Source organism: Podarcis erhardii, assembly GCF_964252035.2.
Source record: "Podarcis erhardii genome assembly, chromosome: 15".
Classification (NCBI taxonomy): domain Eukaryota; kingdom Metazoa; phylum Chordata; class Lepidosauria; order Squamata; family Lacertidae; genus Podarcis; species Podarcis erhardii.
Window position 1 is genome coordinate 10,155,190 of NC_138505.1, and position 24,076 is coordinate 10,179,265.

The 24,076-nt window shown below is 47.8% G+C and overlaps 1 protein-coding gene across 1 annotated transcript; it reads right to left on the reverse strand.

Moving 5' to 3' along the window:
- Nucleotides 1–183: 183 nt before the first annotated feature.
- On the reverse strand, nucleotides 184–19,640 carry LOC309329880 (lysosomal acid glucosylceramidase-like). Its single transcript, XM_081841064.1, has 10 exons — nucleotides 19,541–19,640; nucleotides 16,059–16,250; nucleotides 14,064–14,210; nucleotides 13,842–13,978; nucleotides 11,160–11,332; nucleotides 7,839–8,079; nucleotides 6,682–6,906; nucleotides 5,442–5,605; nucleotides 3,550–3,675; nucleotides 184–417 (listed from the first exon to the last, which is right to left on the reverse strand). The coding sequence occupies exons 1-10, from the start codon at nucleotides 19,608–19,610 to the stop codon at nucleotides 261–263; spliced, it is 1,632 nt and encodes a 543-aa protein (XP_081697190.1). The 5' UTR covers nucleotides 19,611–19,640; the 3' UTR covers nucleotides 184–260.
- Between the last annotated feature and the right edge of the window lie 4,436 nt (nucleotides 19,641–24,076).

Sequence of the window (24,076 nt, forward strand, 5' to 3'; positions counted from 1 at the left end):
CAAGGTCAACTATAGCCTGAGAAGCGACCTTTGTTACAGCAGAGCGAAATGTTTCTGATGCTTAGCTAATGCCTTTTAGCTGCTGAGAAAAATGATTTTGAAAAGCTTTGTGAAGCTTTGAGCCTGCTTTAGGGTGACTTCGGGCCTAGGTGGGGTCATCTGTCCTCACCTCCTACAACAACCACCAGGCTCTATCCATGACCTTGAGGTTTGCAGGGTGAAGCAGGGGGGCAGATTGAGGCTGCTTCCAGGCATCCAGGTCACCTTGTGGGGAAAAGGCATGTCTCTTGCCCCTTTCCTCCGAGACAGGTAGTGGAAGTCTTCCACAGGTAAGTCTGGATGGAGTTGGCCGGAGCGACGTCCTCAATGTAGCCAAGCTGACCATCTGAGATGCTGAAAGGCACATTCCAGATACACCTGAGGGACAGAGGAAAGGTCTGGATCAGGTGTTGGGATGGCGCGGGGCACAGAACCACCCCTATCCCCACCAGAGTTGCCAGGAAAAGGTAGGGGCGCCCTTGAAATGTTTTATATATTTTTAAATAATTTCTTTATTTATAACCCACCTATTTGGCTGGGTTGCCTCAGGCTTCCTGGTGGATTTCTGCACTACTGGGAAGTGGGCAGATTGGGCATGCAAGGGGTGCCCCAGTTGAATCCCTGGCATCTCCAGGCAGGGCTGGCAAAGACTCCCTCTTTGGAAGCCCTAGAAAGCCACTGCGTGTCCCTGCAGACAGTTCTGAGCAAGGTGAACCCATGGTCTATGCGCCAGGTAATGAGCCCAGGTGGCAAGGTGGGGGGCAGGCAGAAAAAAGTACCGTATTTTTCGCTCCAGAAGACACACTTTTTTCCTCCTTAAAAGTTTGGGGAAATGTCTGTGCGTCTTATGGAGCGAATGTGTGGTCGATCGCAGGCTCCCTTTCCGGCCCTGCCCCCTTGCCCAGGCCTCCATGGTTGAATGTTCTGCAGATGGAGGCTGTTTGTTTCCCCAGCGACATGTGACTGGCTGATTAGATTATCTGTCTGGAAACTGTAGAAACGGCTCCCTTTCCTTTCCTAAAGAAGCTGCAGAACTGTGAGTCGAACCCCATAAAAACAGGATTTTTCCCCTTTGCAAAGTAAGCTCAACAACTTTGAGCTGATCCTTAAAAAAAGGGGCTTTTCCCCTTTGCAAAAGAAGCAGCACAACTGTGAGCGGATCCCCCCCAAAATGGGGCTTTCCCCCTTTCCTCCTCTAAAAACTAGGTGCGTCTTATGGAGCAAAAAATACGGTATATCTGAGTCCCAACAAGCCAGCAGTCAAAAGGGAGGCAGCTGGTGGGGAGATGCAAACTGCCTCGCTTTCAACAAGAAGTGGGGTTGCCAGATCTCCAGAGTGGAACCGAAACCTTCAAGTTTGTCTGGCCCATTCTAGAGAGCCGGAATGAAGCTTGAGTCTCCATCTGGGCCAGAGCGCCTTTAATATTTCTTTATCACTATTCAGAAGACTGTGCATGCAGCTTGAAAGCCGCAGCCCAGCCGCAGCTAGCCTCAAGCTGTAGCATGGGTTCCCCGGGTTTCCTAGGTCATAGATTACCGTCATAGAATTGTAGAGCAGGAAGGGACCACAACGGTCATCCATCCCAACCCCTACAATGCAGGAATCTTTAGCCCAACGTGGGGGCTCTGTGGCATGTATCATCACTGTAGCAGTCAAATACAACATTCCCTGTTTCCTAGAGTGGACACACAGGGGAATGTTGGTCCAGACTGGGAGGACTTCCTGGCATTCCTGTTCTGGAGGCTCCTCCCCCTGTGTAAATGGGCGTGACCCTGGGAGACCCTATAAAAGGGCTAGTCACACAGCCGTCTTCCTCTTTTCGCCTTTCCCCATTTTAGATAGATAATACTTTATTCGGCTATAAGCCCACAAGGTAAAACAAATCAATAGATAAAAATAGCATTTTACAATCTAAAATATCAACTAAAATATTTCAGCGCATAATCTCCATCACACTACTTACAATCTCTAGATGTACCGTATTATGGCCTTGAAGATAAAGATGGTGCATAGAGTTTACTAGATTTTTAGTAGTCATGCAGCAATCCATGAAGTCTTTTATATGAAAGAACTGAAATCAGGAATCTGGCAACCTGTAATGTTCTATAAGAGTCAATGTCCTGGAGTAGATAAGCTAGATGTAATTTAGGTGGTTTAGCAACAATTTCCAGAATGATTGAACTCATTTTCTCTTTTGCCATCTTCCTCTCTGCTGGCTCTTAGCTAGCAGCACAAGGCTCATCCTTAAAGAGGATGGAAGCCACAAGGTAGAAACGTAACTGGAACCACAAGATGAAAGCCTGCCTGCAGGACACTACTGTGAACTGAATGTAAGTAAACTTTGCCATTACTTTTAAAGAAGACTGCCGTGTTGCTATTATTTTTAAGAGGGAAAGAAAGGGGAATTTACCAGGAACAATCCAATCTGGACAAGCCAGACTGCATTGCTCAACTTACCTCCTTACCTCTCTCGCCCTGACCTAGCCACTATGATCCACGAGACGGTCACCTCCAGACTGGATTATTGTAACTCGCTCTACGTGGGGCTGCCCTTGAGACTGACCCAGAAACTCCAGTGGGTGCAGAATGCCGCGGCGAGACTCCTTACGGGGTCCTCGCTGCGAGATCACTTTCACCCGGTGCTATACCAGCTGCACTGGCTCCCGGTGGAGTACAGGATCAGGTTTAAGGTGCTGGTTTTAACCTTTAATGCCCTATATGGCCTAGGACCCTCGTACCTATGGGACCGCCTCTCCTGGTATGTCCCACGGAGGACCTTACGGTCTTCAAACAAAAACATCCTGGAGGTCCCGGGCCACAGAGAGGTTAGGCTGACCTCAACCAGAGCCAGGGCTTTTTCGGCTGTGGCTCCGATCTGGTGGAACGCTCTGTCACAAGAGACTAGGGCCCTGCGGGACTTGACCTCTTTCCGCAGGGCCTGCAAGACAGAGCTGTTCCACCAGGCCTTTGGCCAAGGCACAGCCTCAACCCCTTCTTTGGTGATCCTCATAGAACTCTAGCCCAATGGTTGCCATTAATTTGATTTAAACTGATTTTATAATGAATTGATTTTATAATGCTGCATTATTTTACTGTTGTTAGCCGCTCTGAGCCCGGCTTCGGCTGGGGAGGGCGGGATATAAATAAAATGTATTATTATTATTATTATTATTATTATTATTATTATTATTATTACTATTAAATGATTCTAACAAATCCATCAACTTGCTTCTACCAATGTGCAAAGGAATGTGTTCTGCTTCTTGCTCACTAGCGTGAGTGAGGAGGGATATTATTTAATCAATATATCCTCATCTACTTTCCTCAACTTTCCCTCAGGCTCTAACCCAAGACCCTGAGATTATAAGAGTCTCATGCTCTACCGACTGAGCATTTTTGCTGGAATGTGCTGCGTGCTCCAGCCCCGAAGTTCTCCCGGGTCCCCCGAATACCAGTACATGCTGCCGGCCAGGCAACCTGCTCTTCCTTCCCCAAGGCTGCACACTTACTTGTTAAGCACAACCACCACTGCCACGCCATCGGGGCGTAAGAAGCCCTCGGTCTGTAGTTGGCAATTGCCCAGGAGGCTCTTGCAAGCCAGGAAGACTCGGACGGAGCCTTCCGGGATGAACTTACTGGGGAGAGAAAAGAGAAATTAGGAGGAGGGCGGCGGGGGGAAAGGATCGACGCCGTGCTCTATACGGCAACCACGTGTCGTCGGTATATCTTCGCATCTGCATAAAAAAGTACAGTTGGGGTGTGTGGGGTAGGGGGAGTCAAGGGGGTGGGTGAGGGGTGAAGGGAGGGGCTTGGTCAGGGATAGGGGAAGGGCCAAGAGGTAGGCAGTAGCGACTAGGAGAGGCAACCCCCAGTATATCTTGTCTTTGAAATACTACTCAGTATTGATCCAGAGCAGAACTCAGATGTATAGTTAGCAGAGTAACAACTTAAACACGTTGCAGAATTCCCCAAAAATAGGCCAGAGGCAATTAATATTTCATCCAGCAGAGCTTTGCTGCTACTGAAGGCAAATGAGCGCAAAGGTAAAGGTAAAGATACCCCTGACCGTAAGGTCCAGTCGTGGCCAACTCTGGGGTTGTGGTGCTCATCTCGCTTTACTGGCCAAGGGAGCCGGCATACAGCTTCCAGGTCATGTGGCCAGCATGACTAAGCCACTTCTGGCGAACCAGAGCAGTGCACGGAAACGCCGTTTACCTTCCCGCCGGAGCAGTACCTATTTATCTACTTGCACTCTGACGTGCTTTCGAACTGCTAGGTTGGCAGGAGCAGGGACGGAGCAACGGGAGCTCACCCTGTCGCGAGGATTCAAACCGCGACCTTCTGATCGGCAAGTCCTAGGCTCTGTGGTTTAACTCCACAGCACCACCCACGTCCCTTTGCAAATGAGCATAATGGTCACAAATCCAATACATTCAGGATTAGCACTGTTCGTAAGAAATCCAGTTGGAGCAGACTTAAACTTACAATAACTTACAATAAGTCTAAACCTTGACATTAAAACATACTATGTACAGAACACCACACCAGAAGGAAAAGAGATTGAAAGTCAAATCCAGGCTCCTTGTGGTCTATTTTTATAGTCAGCATGATCTTGACAGAAAGAGATAAGAGAACCAGTTTAAGCCAGCTGTACTCAGCTTCTCTGAAGGAATAACCCAAACATCCGGAACCTTCTGCTTGTTTCTTTCACACGGAGAAGCTTCCAGAACCCTCTTGAATTAAGTAGAATAGGAAAGGTCTCTACACATCAGATCAATACTTTCTGCACTACAAAATGCAAACTGACCTTTCTGCCTGTATTAATGTGTGTATTGTTCCATGCTACCCCATTCTCCAAGGGGAGCTCACCCAGGGTTTGTGTTTCTTTCTGGGAATGAGGGAGGCTGATATATGGTTTTTTTACACATATATAGTTACTTGAGCCTACGGCGGAGCCGCGCACAGCATTAACAGCCCAAGATAATTATGACAATTAGCATTTTTAATTAAGCTTTAATTGTCATTGTTATGTACTGAAGTTCTCACCCTGGACCAGCAGGGGGATACTGTAGATAGTTATGCAAATAAGGGATCGAAAGTGATGTTCAGTGATTGGATAGTTTTAGAAAATTGTTACAGTTGCGTTGTACTGGAGCTCTGTATAAGCAGGCTGACTGAACCCTTCAGTTCAGTTCTGTTCTGGCCTGTGAATAAACAAGAGCTGTTTGAAGAATCGCTGTGTCGTCTGATATGTTCACCCACAACTTAACAGTCGTAATTACCAGAACCAAGATAGCTACATGAAAAGGTACATTATGCCGGTGCCACGGAGCTTCTTTGATTACCCTCAGGGGCATCCTTGGCGGGCAGTTACAGCCAAAGTCACCCTCTGAAGCCTTACCTGAAATGAGCCAAGTGGTAGAACATGGGTTGCTTGTAGAACTCATCTTTTGCAGCATTCACGATGATTGGGCTGTCCACAAAGTTCTCAATGAAGTTGGGTCCCCCGCGCATATCCAGGGCCAAGTTCCAGTCGATCCAACCCACAACATGGTTGCTGATGTTCTGCAAGGGCTCAAAGGGCAAAGGTCAGCCAGGGAGGTGGGAGGGAGGAGGGGGTGGCCCACCAAGGGGAAGGGGCAGGGGGCTCCACAGCAGAGCCTGCAAGAGGTCCCAAGGGTCCCATCTCTGGGAAAAGACTTCTGCCAGATTCCCCCCCCAAAACCACTTCCATCCAGGGCTGGATCTACACTGACCTGTTTGGAGTTATTTTCCGCTATTATAATTATATTAGATACAGCGGAACCTCGGTTTTCAAGTATCTCGGAAGCTGAATGGCCCAAACCCGGAAGTGATTGCTTCCGTTTTCGAACGACTTCCGCTGCGTGTTTTTCTTTTTTTTCTCAATGGCTTTTGCCAACTGCCCATCGCTCCTCGGTTTTCGAACGTTTTGGAAGTTGAACGGTCTTCCGGAACGGATTACATTCGAAAACCGAGTTTCCACTGTATGTCGTTCTAGAACATCACAGAGCACACGTGTTCATTAAAATGTTTTTTACCTTGGCTTTTTCCCATCAAGGTAAAGATGTAGGATGTCGTATGTCCATCTCTGTTGCCAAAACCATTCATTAACCCTCCCTTAATGTTAAAGAAGGGACGCAGGTGGCGCTGTGGGTTAAACCACAGAGCCTAGGGCTTGCCGATCAGAAGGTCAGCGATTCGAATCCCCGTGACGGGGTGAGCTCCTGTTGCTCGGTCCCAGCTCCTGCCAACCTAGCAGTTCGAAAGCACACCAGCGCAAGTAGATAAGTAGGTACCGCTCCGGCGGGAAGGTAAACGGCGTTTCCGTGCACTGCTCTGGTTTGCCAGAAGAGGCTTAGTCATGCTGGCCACATGACCCGGAAGCTGTACGCCAGCTCCCTCGGCCAATAAAGCTGCAACCCCAGAGTCGGCCATGACTGGACCTAATGGTCAGGGGTCCCTTTACCTTTAACGTTAAAGAACATGAGTGTAGATCCAGCCCTAACCTGCGTGGGCACCGCAGCGCGTTCGCTCACCCCCACCCCTCAGATGAAGATTTTCGGAAAACTCCCTCTTCTCAAGTTGCTGCCACCGTGGGCCCATGGGTAGCAGTACCTTACCTCCAAGATATTCTGGCTATACTTGACGCCCCGGTCCCAGCTCCCGAGGTCCACTCTCACGACATTCGGCGGATAACCGTTACAAGATTCCGTGTAGAGCAGGAAGTAATTGGGGAAGAGGGAGTGTGTGGGATCCAAAGTCAGGCTCGGAAGGGTTGTGGGATCGTAGTACCAGTGGATTCCAATGCCTGCAATGTAGCTGCCGGAACTGCTGTTTCCAAGGATCTGCCAAAGGAGTGGGGGGAGGGCCAAAGCTTTCATTCCTATTTGCACCAGGGAGGAAGGAATCCTTTGCCTATCCCTTGGCTTGTGCAGTGGGCGGGGGCAATTTAAAAATATTGTCTCCCACCCTTCCACCCCACCTTAAAGGCTGATGTGTTTCTCCTTGCTCAAGCAAAGAGAAGATGGAGTGCCGAGTCAAAAGAAGCGTTCCAAAATGATTGGGTGCGGCTGCACACCCCTCAACTGCCCCGGTTTTGCCGGGGAGGTCCTGGAATTCGTGAAGCCATCACGACTTCTGACTTGAAATAGCCGCGAGGGAGAGAGAGGTGGTGGTGGCCGATCGCAGAGGCTAGGCAGGGTCTCCAAGGTAAATGTTTGCTTTTTGATGTTATGTTAGGAATAAAAGGGGACACGAGTGGCGCTGTGGGTTAAACCACAGAGCCTAGGACTTGCTGATCAGAAGATCAGCGGTTCAAATCCCCGCAACGGGGTGAGCTCCCGTTGCTCGGTCCCTGCTCCTGCCAACCTGGCAGTTCGAAAGCACGTCAAAGTGCAGGTAGATAAATAGGGGCCGCTCCGGCGGGAAGGTAAACGTTTCCGTGCGCTGCTCTGGTTCGCTTGGAGGCGGGGACCCCTGTGCAGGCTTGGATTCTTCAGGTTCAGCCTCTGAATCAGATTCCCAGGCCATCACACCGGGTCACATTGGTGGGGTCAGTTTGGATGGCAAACTGGCTTTTCAGATCGCCATGCGGCCCGCCTGCCTATTGGGATCTGATGGAGGTGGACACCAGGGAGCCAAACAGCAGGCGGACCCAGAGCCAATTTTAGGTGGAGCCAACAATTGCAAGGCCACACCCCCACCATGCATTTCAGGCACTATGGCACCGCTTTGATCGAGTGCCGCTTTAATGGGAGATAATGAACTGGGGACCTACCACTTTGGCCCAGTTGAGGATTTCGGACCTCTGGTCATCATACATGATGAGCAGGACATCTTTGTGTGAGCTGGCGGCCAGTTCAGGGCCCAGGTCTAGGATGATGAAGTCTCGTGCCTCTTCGGCCGTCTGGCGGTTGACGGGGAAGTCGCCACTGGGTGAGAGGACAGCACTGTTGGGCTCGTTCTGGGGTGTCACTGCCCAGAAGGTGATGTTGTGTCTGGCGTATTCATCCAGGAACCTGGACCCCAACAGATGGAGGAAAGAGGGGATGTTAGCCCCGGCGCTCAGTACATGAAAAGGGCCAGAGCTATGCTTTGGGAGGGACCTGCGAGGGTCTCAGGGATTTTCTACCCGATCCCCAAATGTTCAGCTTTAAATTTAAATTAAAGTTTCTATTCCTTTTGCTTACAAAGAGGCAGTGGAGCAGTTGAGTAATCCTGGACTTTGGGGTTAAAAGTCCTAATGCAGGCCTTCATCCTTTAGAATTTAAAGTTTTGTTGGTAATGGGCATTGAACCTTCTTTACTGCAGATTATTATTATTATTAGTTGTATTACAGTGGTACCTCAGGTTACATACGCTTCAGGTTACAGACTCCACTAACCCAGAAATAGTGCTTCAGGTTAAGAACTTTGCTTCAGGATAAGAACAGAAATCGTGCTCTGGCGGCACAGCGGCAGCAGGAGGCCCCATTAGCTAAAGTGGTGCTTCAGGTTAAGAACAGTTTCAAGTTAAAAACGGACCTCCGGAACGAATTAAGTACTTAACCCAAGGTACCACTGTATTAGTATTATTATTAGTTGTTCTTGTTGTTGTTGTTGTTGTTGTTGCTGCTGCTACTACTTTGTCCTCCATGAAGGAGGTTCTGGTAAAAGTGTTGGCAGGACCTGAGAAATTTCTGTCTGTTGACAACGGAGGACAAAAGCTCTTAATATATGTCTTACATTCTGGACTTTTAAGTACCGCATTGCATTAATTCCTACAAATGGAACTGAAGTTGCCTTCAGCTAGGTAAAGGTAAAGGGACCCCTGACCATTAGGTCCAGTCGTGGCCGACTCTGGGGTTGCGACGCTCATCTCGCTTTATTGGCCGAGGGAGCTGGCATACAGCTTCCGGGCCATGTGGCCAGCATGACTAAGCCGCTTCTGGCGAACCAGAGCAGCGCACGGAAATGCCATTTACCTTCCCGCCGGAGCGGTACCTATTTATCTACTTGCACTTTGTCGTGCTTTCGAACTGCCGACCTTCTGATCAGCAAGTCCTAGGCTCTGTGGCTTAACCCACAGCGCCACCTGCGTCCCATTGCCTTCAGCTACAATGGACCTATTCCCCCTGCTGCTAACGTTACATCTTCCACTTTCCCAGGCACTTTTACAGTGCGGAAGCTGCTGAAATCGGAAATATGTCTATTACTCTGGTTCATTTCTTTTAACCAGATCTCGCTGTGCACTGATGATGCAAATGCACAAGTTGGACTTTTGCAGTGTTATTTACTTTGAAACTAATAGATGATGCCACTAGAGGTCGTGATGTACATTTAAAGTGCAGTTTATTTGTGTATGTTTTTCCACCAGGAGGCAGGATGCTGCACTGTGCTCTGACCACTTGAATATTTCACATCAGCTAATATATTCCATCATCAAATATACACCATATAGTGCATATAATAACATTTGACTATGTTTTTATATATGCTGTAAGCCACCCAGAGTGGCTGGAGAAACCCAGTCAGTTGTTGTTGTTGTTGTTATTTTAACTACTCTTCGCCCTAAGTTCGCAGGGCGGGTTACAACATTAAAACACAGTATTAAAAACAGTTTGAAAAAACTTGAAATAAGGTGGGTCCTAAAAAAATATACAGCTCAGGCATCAAAAGCCAGGGCAAAGAGATGCGTCGTCAGCATTTGACAGAAGCTGTATAATGAAGGTGCCAGTTGGATCTCTGTGGGCAGGAACTTCCACAATTTAGGGGCTGCCACAGAGAAGGCCCTCTCCCAGGCTGCAACCTGCAAGGGCTGCCATATTCCCAACAGTGAAAATCCGGCTTTGGCAAAGTTGTTGAGCTATTTTAAATGAAAATCGCCTCCCACGGCACTGCCTCCGACTGTATTTGTTCAGGGCTTTAAACTGTGCGAATGGTGCATCCAAAATACTACGCAAAGGGTTAATTCTGTAGCATAAGGATGTATCACCACAGAAGGCAGTTTTTTCAGTTAGCTCAGCTATCGACCGCTGAGTGAGTTTTAACTGTGAGAGCAGCAGGCATGCGGTTTGCATGCGGCCGTGTGCCTCAGAGTCAGTCTGCAAATATTAGCCAGTCTCAGATACGAATTCAAGTAAACATGTTTCAGAGACACAAGTTATTATCTACCTGCCTTGTACATTCAATCTGACAAGGACAAGTATGCCGAGTCAAAGCCGTGTGTTCTTTTAAACTCTAAACCAGTGGTTCCCAACCTTTTTTTTTTTTTTTTTTGCCATGCCCCACCTAAGCAGATGTCAAGGAAATAAACAACTATCTAACCTTTATAAGGTATCTGAAGTCAGCCCAGTTTAGGGAAGTTTTTAATGTTTGATGTTTTATTGTGTTTTTAATATCCTGTTGGGAGCCACCCAGAGAGGCTGGGAAAACCTAGCTAGATAAGTGGGGTATTAATATTAATAATAATAATAATAATAATAATATAATTAATTAGTAGTAGTAATAATAATAATAATATCCTGACACACACACACACCTGTGACATATAATTTTTATTAATAAAAAAGTGAACTATTCATGTGGAGGAAGCCTAAAACGCCATTCACTGTTAATAACTCATTCTCAAATTGCCCCCTCCCCAAATCAAATTGCCCTCCTGTGGGGCCTGTACCCCACACTGGGAACCACAGCTCTAAGCCGAGTATCTCCCACAGCCTTTTCGCCGAGAGAAAAACAGTACGACTAAACAGGGTCAAACGAATTCGGCACAACTCTGTAAAGTAGAATTACCACATAAACAACAGCATGAGATGCTCAAATTGCAATAAGCCAGCTTTGTTATTCTGGGGGGACCTCTCCTTCTGCTGAGTGGAGCATTTGCCCTCCCCCCCCCAAGTTCTTGTTGGGGTAATTTGGGGTTGCACGTGAAATTGCGTTAACCGCTTGGCCTGCGTCTCGGGTTCCCCCACGTCTCAATTCGGGGTCAGGGCGCCAGCAGCGTTGGGCTGTTTGAGGCAGCTCCAAGCCACGGGTCTCTGTGGCACGACTCATCCCATCCCTCCCTTTCTCCAAAGAACGTGCATGCGCATGTGCGCTGGCGGACCAACGGGTGTTACCTGACGAAGTAGCGGGCCCACGTTTTGTGGTACATGTCTCCGGCTTTCCCCTTCAGCTTCGATTTGCCCTCCACCTTGCCATTGACTCTCATCCAAGCTGGGCTAGACCATGGACTGGCAATAAGGGAGAGGGGTCGCTTAGATAAAGCCAGGATGCGTTGAAGGAGAGGGATCTATGGGGAGAGGTGATGGGGATCCAGTGAGCAGATCCAGGAGCATTCCGGAGATATTGAAGCAAGAAAAGGTGGGCTACCGTTATGCTATTCATATAATCAGTTATCAGTAATCAATATATTCATATATGCTCACACATAACAGGGCTTACACTGATTTTATAATCCATTTGAATCAAGAAAAGCTTTTGCCTAAGCTAACTGCAAACTGCTTGGAACCGCAAGTCCAGAGCCGAATTTTTACCTAGAAACATCCTTGCACCCTAGAGAAAAGGGGAAGCCATACACTGAGGACTGGAGAAAGTTTACGACATATCTGGAAAATATCTGTGATGAACAGACAACGCTAGTCGGTTTTAAAGAGGCTTTGTGATGAGAAAGGGTATTGTAAAGAGAAAATGAGATGAAAGGATATTATTAACTGGCAATATATTATAAAGGAAATGCGTAACAAATATAAAACATGAGGATTGTGGGAGGAGCTGGTGGAAGTCAAAAAATTTGTAAATTGTTGAATATGGTTATGTTTGAATAATTTGTAAAAGAAAAATCTGTAAAAATTAATAAAATAAAAAAGAGAAAAGGTGAAGCCATGAATCAGAAGACACTGGTACAAACTTCCCCTCAAATCCAGGCTAAAATAGTCCACAAAACAGGAAAGGCCAAACCACAAAAACTCCCTACATGAGGCAGAATGCATAGGGGGGGGGGTAGCGCCAGGAGATTCCCTCCCTGAGTCTCATTTCCCCGTTCTGTCAGAACTAGGGAAAAGGTCAGACTGTGCATCATTGTGCAGACAATGGAAAGCAGAAGTTGGGAGTGAACTCTGTGCATGGCCAGGGGCATGGCAAGAAGCGCTAATTGGGTTTTTTTCCGCTGGCGTGCCTGACTGTCTCATGATCTGTGATTTGCTCAGGTATATAACCTCAGGATTTGTATGCTTCGGGGTCCCAGTCTTTTGGAAAAGATTTCAACTGGGTCCATTATTGCTCAGCAATAAACCCTCACCTTCTTTTTCTCCAAAGCTGTGTCTGTCTGGTCCTTGTTCCGCCCTAAGTGGGTACCACTATATTTTCACGTGCTTCAATATTAGGGCCCATACCTGAGGCCTAGGGGGCCAGCCCCAGGGACGTCATCGGGGGGGGGGAGGTTAAGCATGGAGCGCAGTCCCTGGGGGCATGGCATTCAAATTTAAAACGCAGTGTCTAGACCAGGCTTCCTCAAACTCGGCCCTCCAGATGTTTTGAGACTACAGTTCCCATCATCCCTGACCACTGGTCCTGCTAGCTAGGGATCATGGGAGTTGTAGGCCAAAAATATCTGGAGGGCCGAGGTTGAGGAAGCCTGGTCTAAAAAAACAAGGAATTTACATTGCTGGATGGAAATGGAGGCAAACCTTTGCTAAAGGTCCAGCGAAGGGAGGGGATCCTTCCTTCTTAACCTGCTTAGGGGGGCCGGGTGGAGATTGTGCCCTCATCCACCTGGGGGGGTGGGGGCGAGCAGGAAAATCCCTATAGACTTCCAAGTTGGGTTTGGGGGGGGTCTGGCAACATCCACAGCCCCACAAAAAGCCACCCCATTGGCCAGGCTCTCCTCTCCTGAGTAGCCTCTGGAGGAATTGCATAACACACATAGGGTGTGTGTGGGGATGGAGGCGAAATCCAGTTTGGTTTTTGTGTTTCAGTGCAACACGCACTAATTCGCATGAGCTGAGGCAGAGAATTATCTGCCGGAATGGGCACTTCTCTGAAATTTGCAATGGGGCTCTCCAACCAAATAACATTTATCAAAACGTGTCTATTGGGGGAAATGTTGGGGTGGGAAATGCATATTGTATACATATGTGTGTGTGTATATACATATATATGTATGTATATATGCAAATGTATATTATATGAATATGTATACATTCATGAAAATAAGATACAGAAATACATTATGTTAGGGAAATCTACTTGCAGAAATGTGTACAGTGGTACCTCGCAAGTCAAACAGATTCCATTCCGGAAATCCATTTGACTTCGGAAGCCGCGGAAGCCAAATCGGGTGTTCGGCTTACAAAAGAGCATTCGCAAACCGAAACGCTCACTTCCAGGTTTGCGGTGTTCGGGAGCCAAAAACGTTCGACTCGCAAGGCGTTCAGGATCGAAGGTACGACTGTACTTTAGGCGAAAAGGTGCATCTTAAAACACTGGTGAATTTTCACAAACTGTCCTGGGGCTGTTCCACACAGCTACATTTCAGTTTTTAAAACAGAATTTCTCGTCGTAACTTTAGCTCTTCTTTGTTGTAAAACAAGCCTGAACTGCAGTTTTGCTAAGGGTGCTGAGAGTCCTTAGGGACAGTCAGAGGCCTTTCATGGCTGTTGAAAGCATCAGCATAAAGCTTTCGTTTTTGTGGTGTGAATGTGACCTCAGGTTGGCCCCTGGAGAAGGGAGTCTGCTCTTGGTATCTGGGAGAACCACAGGAGGGGAGCAGAGACCTCCCCTTTCAAGCCGGCTCCACTCACTCTGAGCTTGGTGTCCTCCTGCACTAGGCTGAAACATTTCAGCTCAAAGTCATCGGGGCAGTCGTCGTCGTAAGAGTACGGGCGAGTGGAGAAGTCCGAACAGCCCATGGGCAAGCGCAAAAGGTTGTACTCAATGCCTGCAGCGAGATGGGGAGGGAAACGGGGGACATTAAGTGAATCTATTTATGGATTGAATAAATGCAGACCTCTGGATTTGCTTACCGTCTTTGGAGAAGTAGGACCGGAGGAGGTGCTCTTGGGCTGGTGGAGACAACTGCAGGATATTAATTGTGGATGAGTCTGTGTGGGAGCCACCAAAACCTTTAATACACTGGTAGCGAACGCAGGGATTGTAGGAATACAGGAGCCCTTCAGAGGAGGTAGAGATGGAGGAAGTGAGTTAGGTCTGGGAGAAGAAGAGGTTACTAGAGCTGCTCGTAGCCTCCTTCCCTCTGACCCGATCTCGGCCCCCAATTGCCTCTAACCCAGCCCAAAATAACCTTGAGTCCATTGCGGTGGGGTGGGGTAAGAAAGAGTTGCTACTTCTTCTTCCTCCATCCTGACTGAGAGCAGGAGGGTTGACTCCCAGGGCCGTCTTTACCTGGGGGTGCAAGGGGTGTGGGGCACCTGGGCACCGAATTCTGGGGGGCGCCCAGCAGCAGCAGTGGGGTCAGCTGCACCTTTGACACGACTGACCTCACGCTGCCGAGATCAGTCATGCCAAAGGTGCTGCTGACCCCGAGTGAAACATTGCAAACTGTGTTTTAATTTCATCACTTACAGTTCAAATTTGTTTAGAGAATTCGTTAAAAAAATAATGTTTATTTTCGCTAATTGTCAGCATTTTCTTTGACTAACTACTTAGTACTTAGGGCTCTACTTCACATGTGTTTCAGCACACGATTTTGGTTTTCCATTTCTGCAAAAACGCACCTAGAGCACACACAATGAATTCTACAAGCTGCATTTTTTCTTCATTTTGCAACAAATGCTAAGCGAGAAACACATTTTGGAGTAATTAGAAATACATGGGGGCTAAACTAAATTTGGGGGCACTGGGCAGATCTCTGCACCCTGGCGGCGCTTATGCTAAAGGTGGCTCTGTTGTCTCCTGCCAGGTTGTTTCTCTAACATGTTAGGGATTGACAGTGGAGGCCCACCCTGACCCAGGTATTCTGGGATCAACGTGGAATCAATCGTCCTTGCCCCGCAAATTGGCCTGATGTGGCTCAGGATTTGGCCAAATGTGGTGCGCAGTCCTTTATTGTGTAATTAAAATTCTAAAGCGTCACGAATAAAATCAATGTTCCTAAGTGCACAAAGTAAATGCGCAGACTTATGCCCATAAACATCATGTCTGAGGTATTGCAGGAGAGCAGTCCCAAAGCCGGGACGCAGGTGGTGCTGTGGGTTAAACCACAGAGCCTAGGACTTGCCAATCAGAAGGTCGGCGGTTCGAATCCCCACGACAGGGTGAGCTCCCATTGCTCGGTCCCTGCTCCTGCCAACCTAGCAGTTCGAAAGCACACCAATGCAAGTAGATAAATAGGTACCGCTCCAGCGGGAAGGTAAATGGCGTTTCCATGCACTGCTCTGGTTCGCCAGAAGCGGCTTAGTCATGCTGGCCACATGACCCAGAAGCTGTATGCCGGCTCCCTCGGCCAATAAAGCGAGATGAGCGCCGCAACCCCAGAGTCGGTCACGACTGGACCTAGCGTCCCAACTGCTAGGTTGGCAGGAGCAGGGACTGAGCAACGGGAGCTCACGCAAGGATTCAAACCGCCATCCTTCTGATCGGCAAGCCCTAGGCTGTGTGGTTTAACCCACAGTGCCACCCACATCCCTATGCATGAAGAAATTAAATGCAATTTAAATAAAAACATGCAAGAAATTAAAGCATCACAGTCCTTGTCTGCAGGCTTACAGTCTAAGAAAACATGACATGCAAGGGGGATGGGACAACAAGGGAAGAAAGTAGGAAATTAAATCGGGCACCAGTTATTCGGCAGTTATAATGACCAGCTGGCACAGCTTAGGGACAAAGAGTACCTGATGGAGCTGGGCTTTTGGGATAGCTGATGAGCCTCACTTCCCATCTCTCTCGCTGAAGCAGTCTGGTGGCACAGCTACTCCCAGGCAACAGCGGAGGAAGAGAAAGCTTGATGGAGCAGCATGTTTCTTCCTCCAACCCACCTGTTTAGAGAAGGCCCTCCTTACCTGAGCGTTTCCTGTTTGCCAAAAGCTTCCCTTTGCTTCGCTCCAGGCGCTTGCCAGCCTTGCTGGTCAGGTACTTGACAAAGGTGCCCTCGGGCGGGAGGGAGAGGGGGCCCATCATGTCGCAGTAAGTTGCGTTGCAGACGCACACCATGGCACCAGGGCCGACATGCTTGGGCGCGCAAGGGGAGCTTGCTAGGTGAGAGATGGAAAAGACACAAAGCTGAGCAGGAGGAGGGAAATGGCTCCTTTCAGAGGGGGTGCTCTGCACATGCTCTGAGGTGGCCTTCCCTAATATTGTTGTTGTTGTTGTTCAAATTTAACAACCAATAACTATTTTCAGACCCTCCAAGTGTCCCTATTTTCCAGGGACAGACCTGTATGTACAGAAGCCGCCCATTTCTGTTTTGATCCTGGAATGTTCCCCTTTTTCTTAGATAAAGGGACCCCTGACCATTAGGTCCAGTCGTGGCCGACTCTGGGGTTGCGGCGCTCATCTCACTTTATTGGCCGAGGGAGCCGGTGTACAGCTTCTGGGTCATGTGGCCAGCATGACTAAGCCGCTTCTGGCGAACCCGAGCAGCGCATGGAAACACCATTTACCTTCCCGCCAGAGCGGTACCTATTTATTTACTTGCACTTTGACGTGCTTTCGAACTGCTAGGTTGGCAGGAGCAGGGACCAAACAACGGGAGCTCACCCCATTGCGGGGATTCAAACCGCCGACCTTCTAATCGGCAAGTCCTAGGCTCTGTGGTTTAACAACAGCGCCACCCGTGTCCCCTTGGATGTCTCTATTTTCATCGGAGAAATGTTGGAGGTTATGTGTTTAGCCAGGGCATTTGCTGACTGAAGGCTCCTGTTCCAGGCAACTCAAGATACCTGGATGGAAGACTGTGTTTTGCCGTAACTGCTTTTAGAATGTTTGTATTTTATTTTAACATAAATTGCTTTTGGAATGTTTTAACTGTTTTAAGATGCTTCTGTTGTGTTTGGTGCTTTTAAATTGTGCCCTGGGCTCCCTTGGGGAGGAAGGGTGATGTATTATTTCAACAAATTACAAAATAATAATTGCGGTTTCTCTTTTTTCCAGTCTTAAGTTCAGCTCACCACATTTTTGTGCCAGACTGGGATTCTTCAAGAATCCGCCCTCACAAGAATCCGTCATCACTTTTGCATGTCTCTTAATACACACATCTGTGCATATAATCTTGCTTAACAGCACAGACATGTTTGTGGCAAGCGGCCCTAATTTAATGCATTTCTGCATCTTGTTTTCACTAATAAATGCTTTGCGTTGTGCAAGTTTGATCTGGGTTTGGGAAGGGTGCAGCTAATCATAAATTAGTTAATTGCTATTGCAGTTAATTGCTATAACTGCTGTAGGGACACCCACAGATCCCTCAACATTAGTATAAAAAAAATAATAATGGAGAAATTCTGGTTGTACACACTGGAAACATTAACACTACAAGGCGTCAACCTAGAGGACAGCACCAGTGTCCCTTAGCTTTCACCCCCTCCAACATTTCTCCGATGGAAATAGGGACATCCTTCAAAAACGACAAGTGTAATCAAATCAGTAATCAAAACCCACGACTTTGAGATTAAGAGTCCCATGCTTTTCCAGCTGAGCTCTCCCCCTCTGCTCTAGAGATGAGCAAATTATTAATAATAATAATAATAATAATAATAATAATAATAATAATAATAATTTATTTATACCCCGCCCATCTGGCTGAGTTTCCCCAGCCACTCTTGGCGGCTCCCAATCGAGTGTTAAAAACAATACAGCATTAAATATTAAAAGCTTCCCTAAACAGGGCTGCCTTCAGATGTCTTTTAAAGATAAGATAGCTGCTTATTTCCTTCACATCTGAAGGGAGGGCGTTCCACAGAGAGGGTGCCACTACCGAGAAGGCCCTCTGTCTGGTTCCCTGTAATCTCACTTCTCGCAACGAGGGAACCGTCAGAAGGCCCTCGGCGCTGGAACTCTGTGTACATTTATTGTCCTCTTTGGGGCTCTTCGTTGGCGCTGTTCAAACTGGATCAAGCCAAGGGGGCCCATCTAATCCAGAACCCTCTTCTCACAGGGCCCAACCTTATGCCTTCATGGGAAGACTGCAAGTAAGGGCAGGGTGGAAGGGCATGGAATGGGGGAGTCCGCTTCCCCAGCCAGACTCTTCCAGAGAAGAAGGAGGCAGCTCAGAATTAAAACAGGGGTTTGAGGGAGGTCACAGCTCGGAGGAAGATGAGGGGGAAAGTTGGGAAATAATGGGAGAGGAGGAGGAGGAGCAGGCAGAGCTGGAGCAGCTGGCTGACACGTTAACACTAGAAAGCATTCCAGACCCACCATCTCCCAGAACCCGGCGAGCCTTAAAAGTAGGAGAGCCATGGGCTCAGGAGCAAAGGGGCCTCAGCGCCACCCGTAGAAAGGATGACGAATTAGGATGTGGAAGAGAAGGGGAGGGGAGATTTACTCTGGGCAGCGCCATTATTCCAAGAGGCTGCATTTCCAACCCTCTCTCTCTAAATATTTTATTTTATTATTTATTTAAACAATACAGCAAAAACAGAACATCAACAGAAAGGGGGGATGAAATTTAAAAAGAACAAAGAAACACAGTTCAAAAACATTGAAAACAAATGTACTTGTTGCATAGCACTCCCCACCCACCCGCGGGTTCCCTCCGCCACAATTTGACTTCTTTAAATCTCTATCTCCACATTTATCCTTGCATTCTCCAAATATATCGTTGTTTTTACCTCTTTTATCTCTTTTCTTTTCCAGCTCGTACATATACTTTACATTCTTATCCTAAGCATATTAGCACATCTTTCTTAGAACAATATTTTAACGTATACTGTATTTTTCACCCTATAAGATGCACCGGACCATAAGACGCACCTAGTTTTTGGAGGAGGAAAACAAGAAAAAAAATATTCTGAATCTCAGAAGCCAGAACAGCAATTGGGATCGCTGTGCAGCGAAAGCAGCTATCCCTCTTGCTGTTCTGGCTTCTGGGATAGCTGCGCAGCCTGCATTCGCTCCATAAGACGCACACACATTTCCCCTTACTTTTTAGGAGGGAAAAAGTGAGTCTTATAGAGCAAAAAATACGGTAATCTAAACATTCTCTCTCTCTGTAAATATTGAATAAAAGCAGATGGTAAGGACTTTTCCATGTCTTAACCGTTCTTGGCAACCTGCCTTGGGGGTTGGTTCCTCTGCCGCCTGATACTCCAGCTCCCATCAACCCCGGTCGGAATGGCCAGTGGGCAGGGATGATGGGAGTTGTAGTTCAGCAGTGTCCTTGGACTCCAATTCCCATGAGCTTCAGCAGCAACTGGAGAGCACCAGTTTCCCTTCTCCCTGAAACAGAGGGCTGTTCTCTCTAGAGCTGCCCTTAGATGACCCAGCCCAGCAGCGCTCTTGAATCCTTATGTCTCCCCTCCCTCACAGTACAGTGGCCCTTTCCACTTACCTGTGGCATCTGCGACCACCTGAAGGCGGAAGAAGAGGAGGAGGAAAAGGCTGGCCCCCACAGTCCTCATGATGCTTTCGTCAAATCTTGAGAGAAGTCGCACACCTATGTGCAGAAGGGTTGAGACCTGCTTATCAGGAAATCACACACACACTGCACACACTTTGACGTAACCCAACAACTGCCTTGCAATGTGACAAGACCCAGCACAAGATAGGGAGCGTTTCCCAACCTATGTGCCACGTTGCCTTCTGCAAAACCTTCCAGGGGCCGTGTGCCGGTGTTGTGCGGTGCCAAAGGAAAAGTTGGCGAGGCAAATAATGCCAGTCTTATCTTAGTACAGTCATACCTCAGGTTGAAGATATATACGATTGTAATGGTTATGGGTGGGTTACTCGTGCGTAAATTGCCTCCACTTCAGTTAGATCGTTTGCTCAACCATGTTTAGAGCTAGAGCTCGCCCTCCGTGACCTGTTAGTCACTTGCAGAATCCGTCAGTGGGCGTTTCTTGAATCTCTTCCAGCATAAAAGCTGTTTGACCCCAAGTCTCCGCCTATGTTCCCTGCGCGGAACGCGTCTGCGCAAGTAAGGGGACGGCAAGGGCGTGCCAGCGCTCTCTCCGCTGGTTTCGGTTGAAGGGTCTTGGAGCCCTGACACCGATTCCTCCATCTCCCTCTCCTCTCTATTGGTGTCACGCTGAATTCCTTCCCCCCGACTGGTTCCCTCTCCGGCATCGCTCTGGAGCGCTGCCTCCGCTTTTCGCTCTGATGTCAGTTCCCTGACAACGATATACGATATCTTTATTGTCATTGTCCCATGCAGAACAATGAAATTGAAAAAAAGATGCTTCAGGTTGAGCGTTTTCGGGTTGTGCTCTGCGTCGACCCGGAAGTAACAGAACGTGTTACCTCTGGGTTTCGCCACTCGTGCATGCGCAGACGCTCAAAATGACGTCATGCGCATGTGCAGAAGCGCCGAAACACGACCTGTGCACGCACAGACGCAGGTTGCGTTCTGCTCTGGATGCAAACGGGGCTGCAGAACGGATCCCATTCACATCCAGAGGTACCAGTGATACCTCGGGTTACAGATGCTTCAGGTTACAGATGCTTCAGGTTACAGACTCCACTAACCCAGAAATAGTACCTCAGGTTAAGAACTTTACCTCAGGATGAGAACAGAAATCACACAGCAGCAGTGGGAGGCCCCTTTAGCTAAAGTGGTACCTCAGGTTAAGAACAGTTTCAGGTTAAGAACGGACCTCCAGAACGAATTAAGTTCTTAGCCAGAGGTACGGCTGTATACAGTAGGCTAGTTTTGAGACGCACATTCAGACACCCGATTCTCTATCCTCTATCCATGAGGCATCGTAAGAGGTCAACAGAATAGAGTTGGAAGGTACCCCAAGGGTCATCTAGTCCAACCCCTTGCAATGCAGGAATCTCAGCTAAAGCATCCATGACAGAGGGCCATCTAACCTCTGCTTAACAACCTCCAAGGGAGGAGAATCCACCACCTTCTGAGGAAGACCGTTCCACTGTTGAACAGCTCTTACTGTAAGAAAGTTCTTCCTGATATTGAGTCAGAATCTTCTTTCTTGTATCTTGTAACTTTCTTGTAACTTTTTTTAGCGGCAGCTAAAAAAGCCAATGCAATTCTGGGCTGCATCAATAGGAGTATAGCATCTAGATCAAGGGAAGTAATAGTGCCACTGTATTCTGCTCTGGTCAGACCTCACCTGGAGTACTGTGTCCAGTTCTGGGCACCACAGTTCAAGAAGGACACTGAGAAACTGGAACGTGTCCAGAGGAGGGCAACCAAAATGGTCAAAGGCCTGGAAACGATGCCTTATGAGGAACGGCTAAGGGAGCTGGGCATGTTTAGCCTGGAGAAGAGGAGGTTAAGGGGTGATATGATAGCCATGTTCAAATATATACAAGGATGTCACATAGAGGAGGGAGAAAGGTTGTTTTCTGCTGCTCCAGAGAAGCGGACACGGAGCAATGGTTCCAAACTACAAGAAAGAAGATTCCACCTAAACATTAGGAAGAACTTCCTGACAGTAAGAGCTGTTCGACAGTGGAATCTGCTGCCAAGGAGTGTGGTGGAGTCTCCTTCTTTGGAGGTCTTTAAACAGAGGCTTGACAACCATATGTCAGGAGTGCTCTGATGGTGTTTCCTGCTTGGCAGGGGGTTGGACTCGATGGCCCTTGTGGACTCTTCCAACTCTATGATTCTATGAAGTCATTGGTTTGAGTGCTACCCGTCTGAGCAGGAGAAAACAAGCCTGCTTCATCTTGCATGTGAAAAGCCCTTTAGATATTTGAAGATGGCTATCATATCTACTCTCTGGACTCAGCTCCATTCGTCAAGAAACACTCTGAATGCGTTATAAACATGCAACAGCAGATGGCACCGGAGAGCAAACAATTTTTCCATGTGATTTTTCCATAGGGTTTTTCTTTTTCTTTTGTTATGACTACTTAATTTCTGACTTATTGATAGCATTCCCCCCCCCATCTCCCATGTGTAGATCGACTCTCAGTCTCCTCTTTTCCAGGCTAAACATACACAGTTCCCCCAACTGTTCCTCATAAGGCTCGGTTTCCAGGCCCTTGATCATCTTGGTTGCCCTCCTCTGCACATGTTCCGGATTGTCAACACCCTTCTTAAATTGTGGTGCCCAGAACGGGACACAATATTCTGCGTCAAGGACATGTTCCAGCCAGGGAAAACAGGACTGGTTAGGGGTATATATGCTGTGATGAGAGGGGTCATGGCTAGTAGGGAGAGAGTCCTAGAGGACTGCATTTGGCCTCCCGGCCCAAGGTTCCCCATCCCTGTGTTGGACTATGATCTGGGAGAGCAGGGTTCGGATCCCCACTCAGCCATGAAGCTCACTGGGTGACCTTTGGCTCAGGCACCATCTGTTAGCCTTACCTACCTTGAGATGCTTGGAAGATACAGGTAGTATATACATGTAATATATAGATAAATAAAGAATATATTGTTTTGATTTTTTTTCTGGTTTTTACATTTTTTGTTACCTGTATGTCTTTACAAGAAATGTTCAGGGTTTTTTGTTTCTGTTTTGTGTGTGTGTGTGTGGGTGTGTGTGGGTGTGGGTGTGTTTGTGTGTGCGCACTAATGCAGTTGGAAGGCTCCCGATCCCCAGCTGAGCCAGCTACACACACACACACACACACTACACCAGTGTGGTGTACTGGTTCAGAGCAGTAGATTTGTAATCTGGTGAACCGGGTTCGATTCCCCGCTCCTCCACATGCAGCTGCTGGGTGACCTTGGGCCAGTCACACTTCTCTGCAGTCTCTCAGCCCCACTCACCCCACAGAGTGTTTCTTGTGGGGGAGGAAGGGAAAGGAGAATGTTAGCCGCTTTGAGACTCCTTAGGGTAGTGATAAAGCGGGATATCAAATCCAAACTCTTCTTCTCTTTTTTGCTCTTCCAAATATGGCAACCCTAAGTAACGGAGGGGAGGGGAGCTTTACTCTGTGCAACCTTAGATTGAGAGTCAGATGCTTTTTCTAAGTCTTGTTGTATTCCAGTTGAAATAAAAGAACTGAAAAGTGTGCTCTCTCTCTCTCTCTCTCTCTCTCTCTCTCTCCGTTTCTGATTTCCTGGGCGGTTAGCCAGGAGCCACCGACAACATGACATGCTGCCATCCTCTGGGCCAAACCTGCAGCCCAAACATCAACCTGGGATGAACCTATTGTACTTGTACTTTGTACAATTTATTAAGTACAATCAAACCTCAGTTCCTGGACGGCTCCGTTTTGGAACATTTCGGCTCCCAAATGCCGAAAACCCGGAAGTAAATGCTCTGGTTTTCGAACGTTTTTCGGAAGCCGAACGTCTGACGCGACTTCCGCTTGAGTGCAGGAAGCTCTTGCAACCAATCGGAGCTGTGCCTCGGTTGTCAAACATTTCGGAAGCCAAACTGGCTTCTGGAATGGATTACGTTCAACAACCGAGGTTTGAAGTATAACACTTCTGGCAGGCAGAAATGATGGAGTGGATTTCAAGCGCTTTAGGCAGTCCCCTTCTTCTTCTTCCCATTGTAATAGGAATTTTATGGTCTTAGATACCAGTATATGGTAATGTTCATAAGTGTACCAACCAAGCACATAGATAGATCAGCACAGGAAGGCCAACCTGGAACCATTTTGATTCCTAAACTGACCACATCTTTTCTCTGCAAGGTCAAAATGGAAAAGCCTCCCCATTGTCTTTTCCTTCACAAATAATGTCTGTGTTTGAATAGGGTGTGAGCCTGTGACCTGGTCCAGGAACTGAAGGAGTGGAGACCAGAGGTCCACTTTGGAGAGCCAGGCTGGAGCCATTTTATAAGCTGAAAGCCATCTTAGAAAGCAAACTAAAAGGCTAAAAGCTATCTCTCTTCTGTTTGCAAAAGCATTCTTTGCAAATGCAGCAAATGTGGTCTGAGCACTTCACACCTGCTCTAGCTGCTGACCCAATTCCAGTAAACAGACCGAGAATAGAGCGAACAACAGGAAG

Bases quoted from the DNA above. Each gene is read 5' to 3' on its own strand.
- LOC309329880 (XM_081841064.1), bottom strand. From the start codon at position 19,610: ATGAGGACTGTGGGGGCCAGCCTTTTCCTCCTCCTCTTCTTCCGCCTT. The intron at 8,080-11,159 runs GTAACACCCGTT...GTTGGGGTCCAG, and splicing joins TGGGCCCGCTACTTCGTCAG to GTTCCTGGATGAATACGCCA. The intron at 418-3,549 runs GTAAGTGTGCAG...TCTGTCCCTCAG, and splicing joins GTGGTGGTTGTGCTTAACAA to GTGTATCTGGAATGTGCCTT.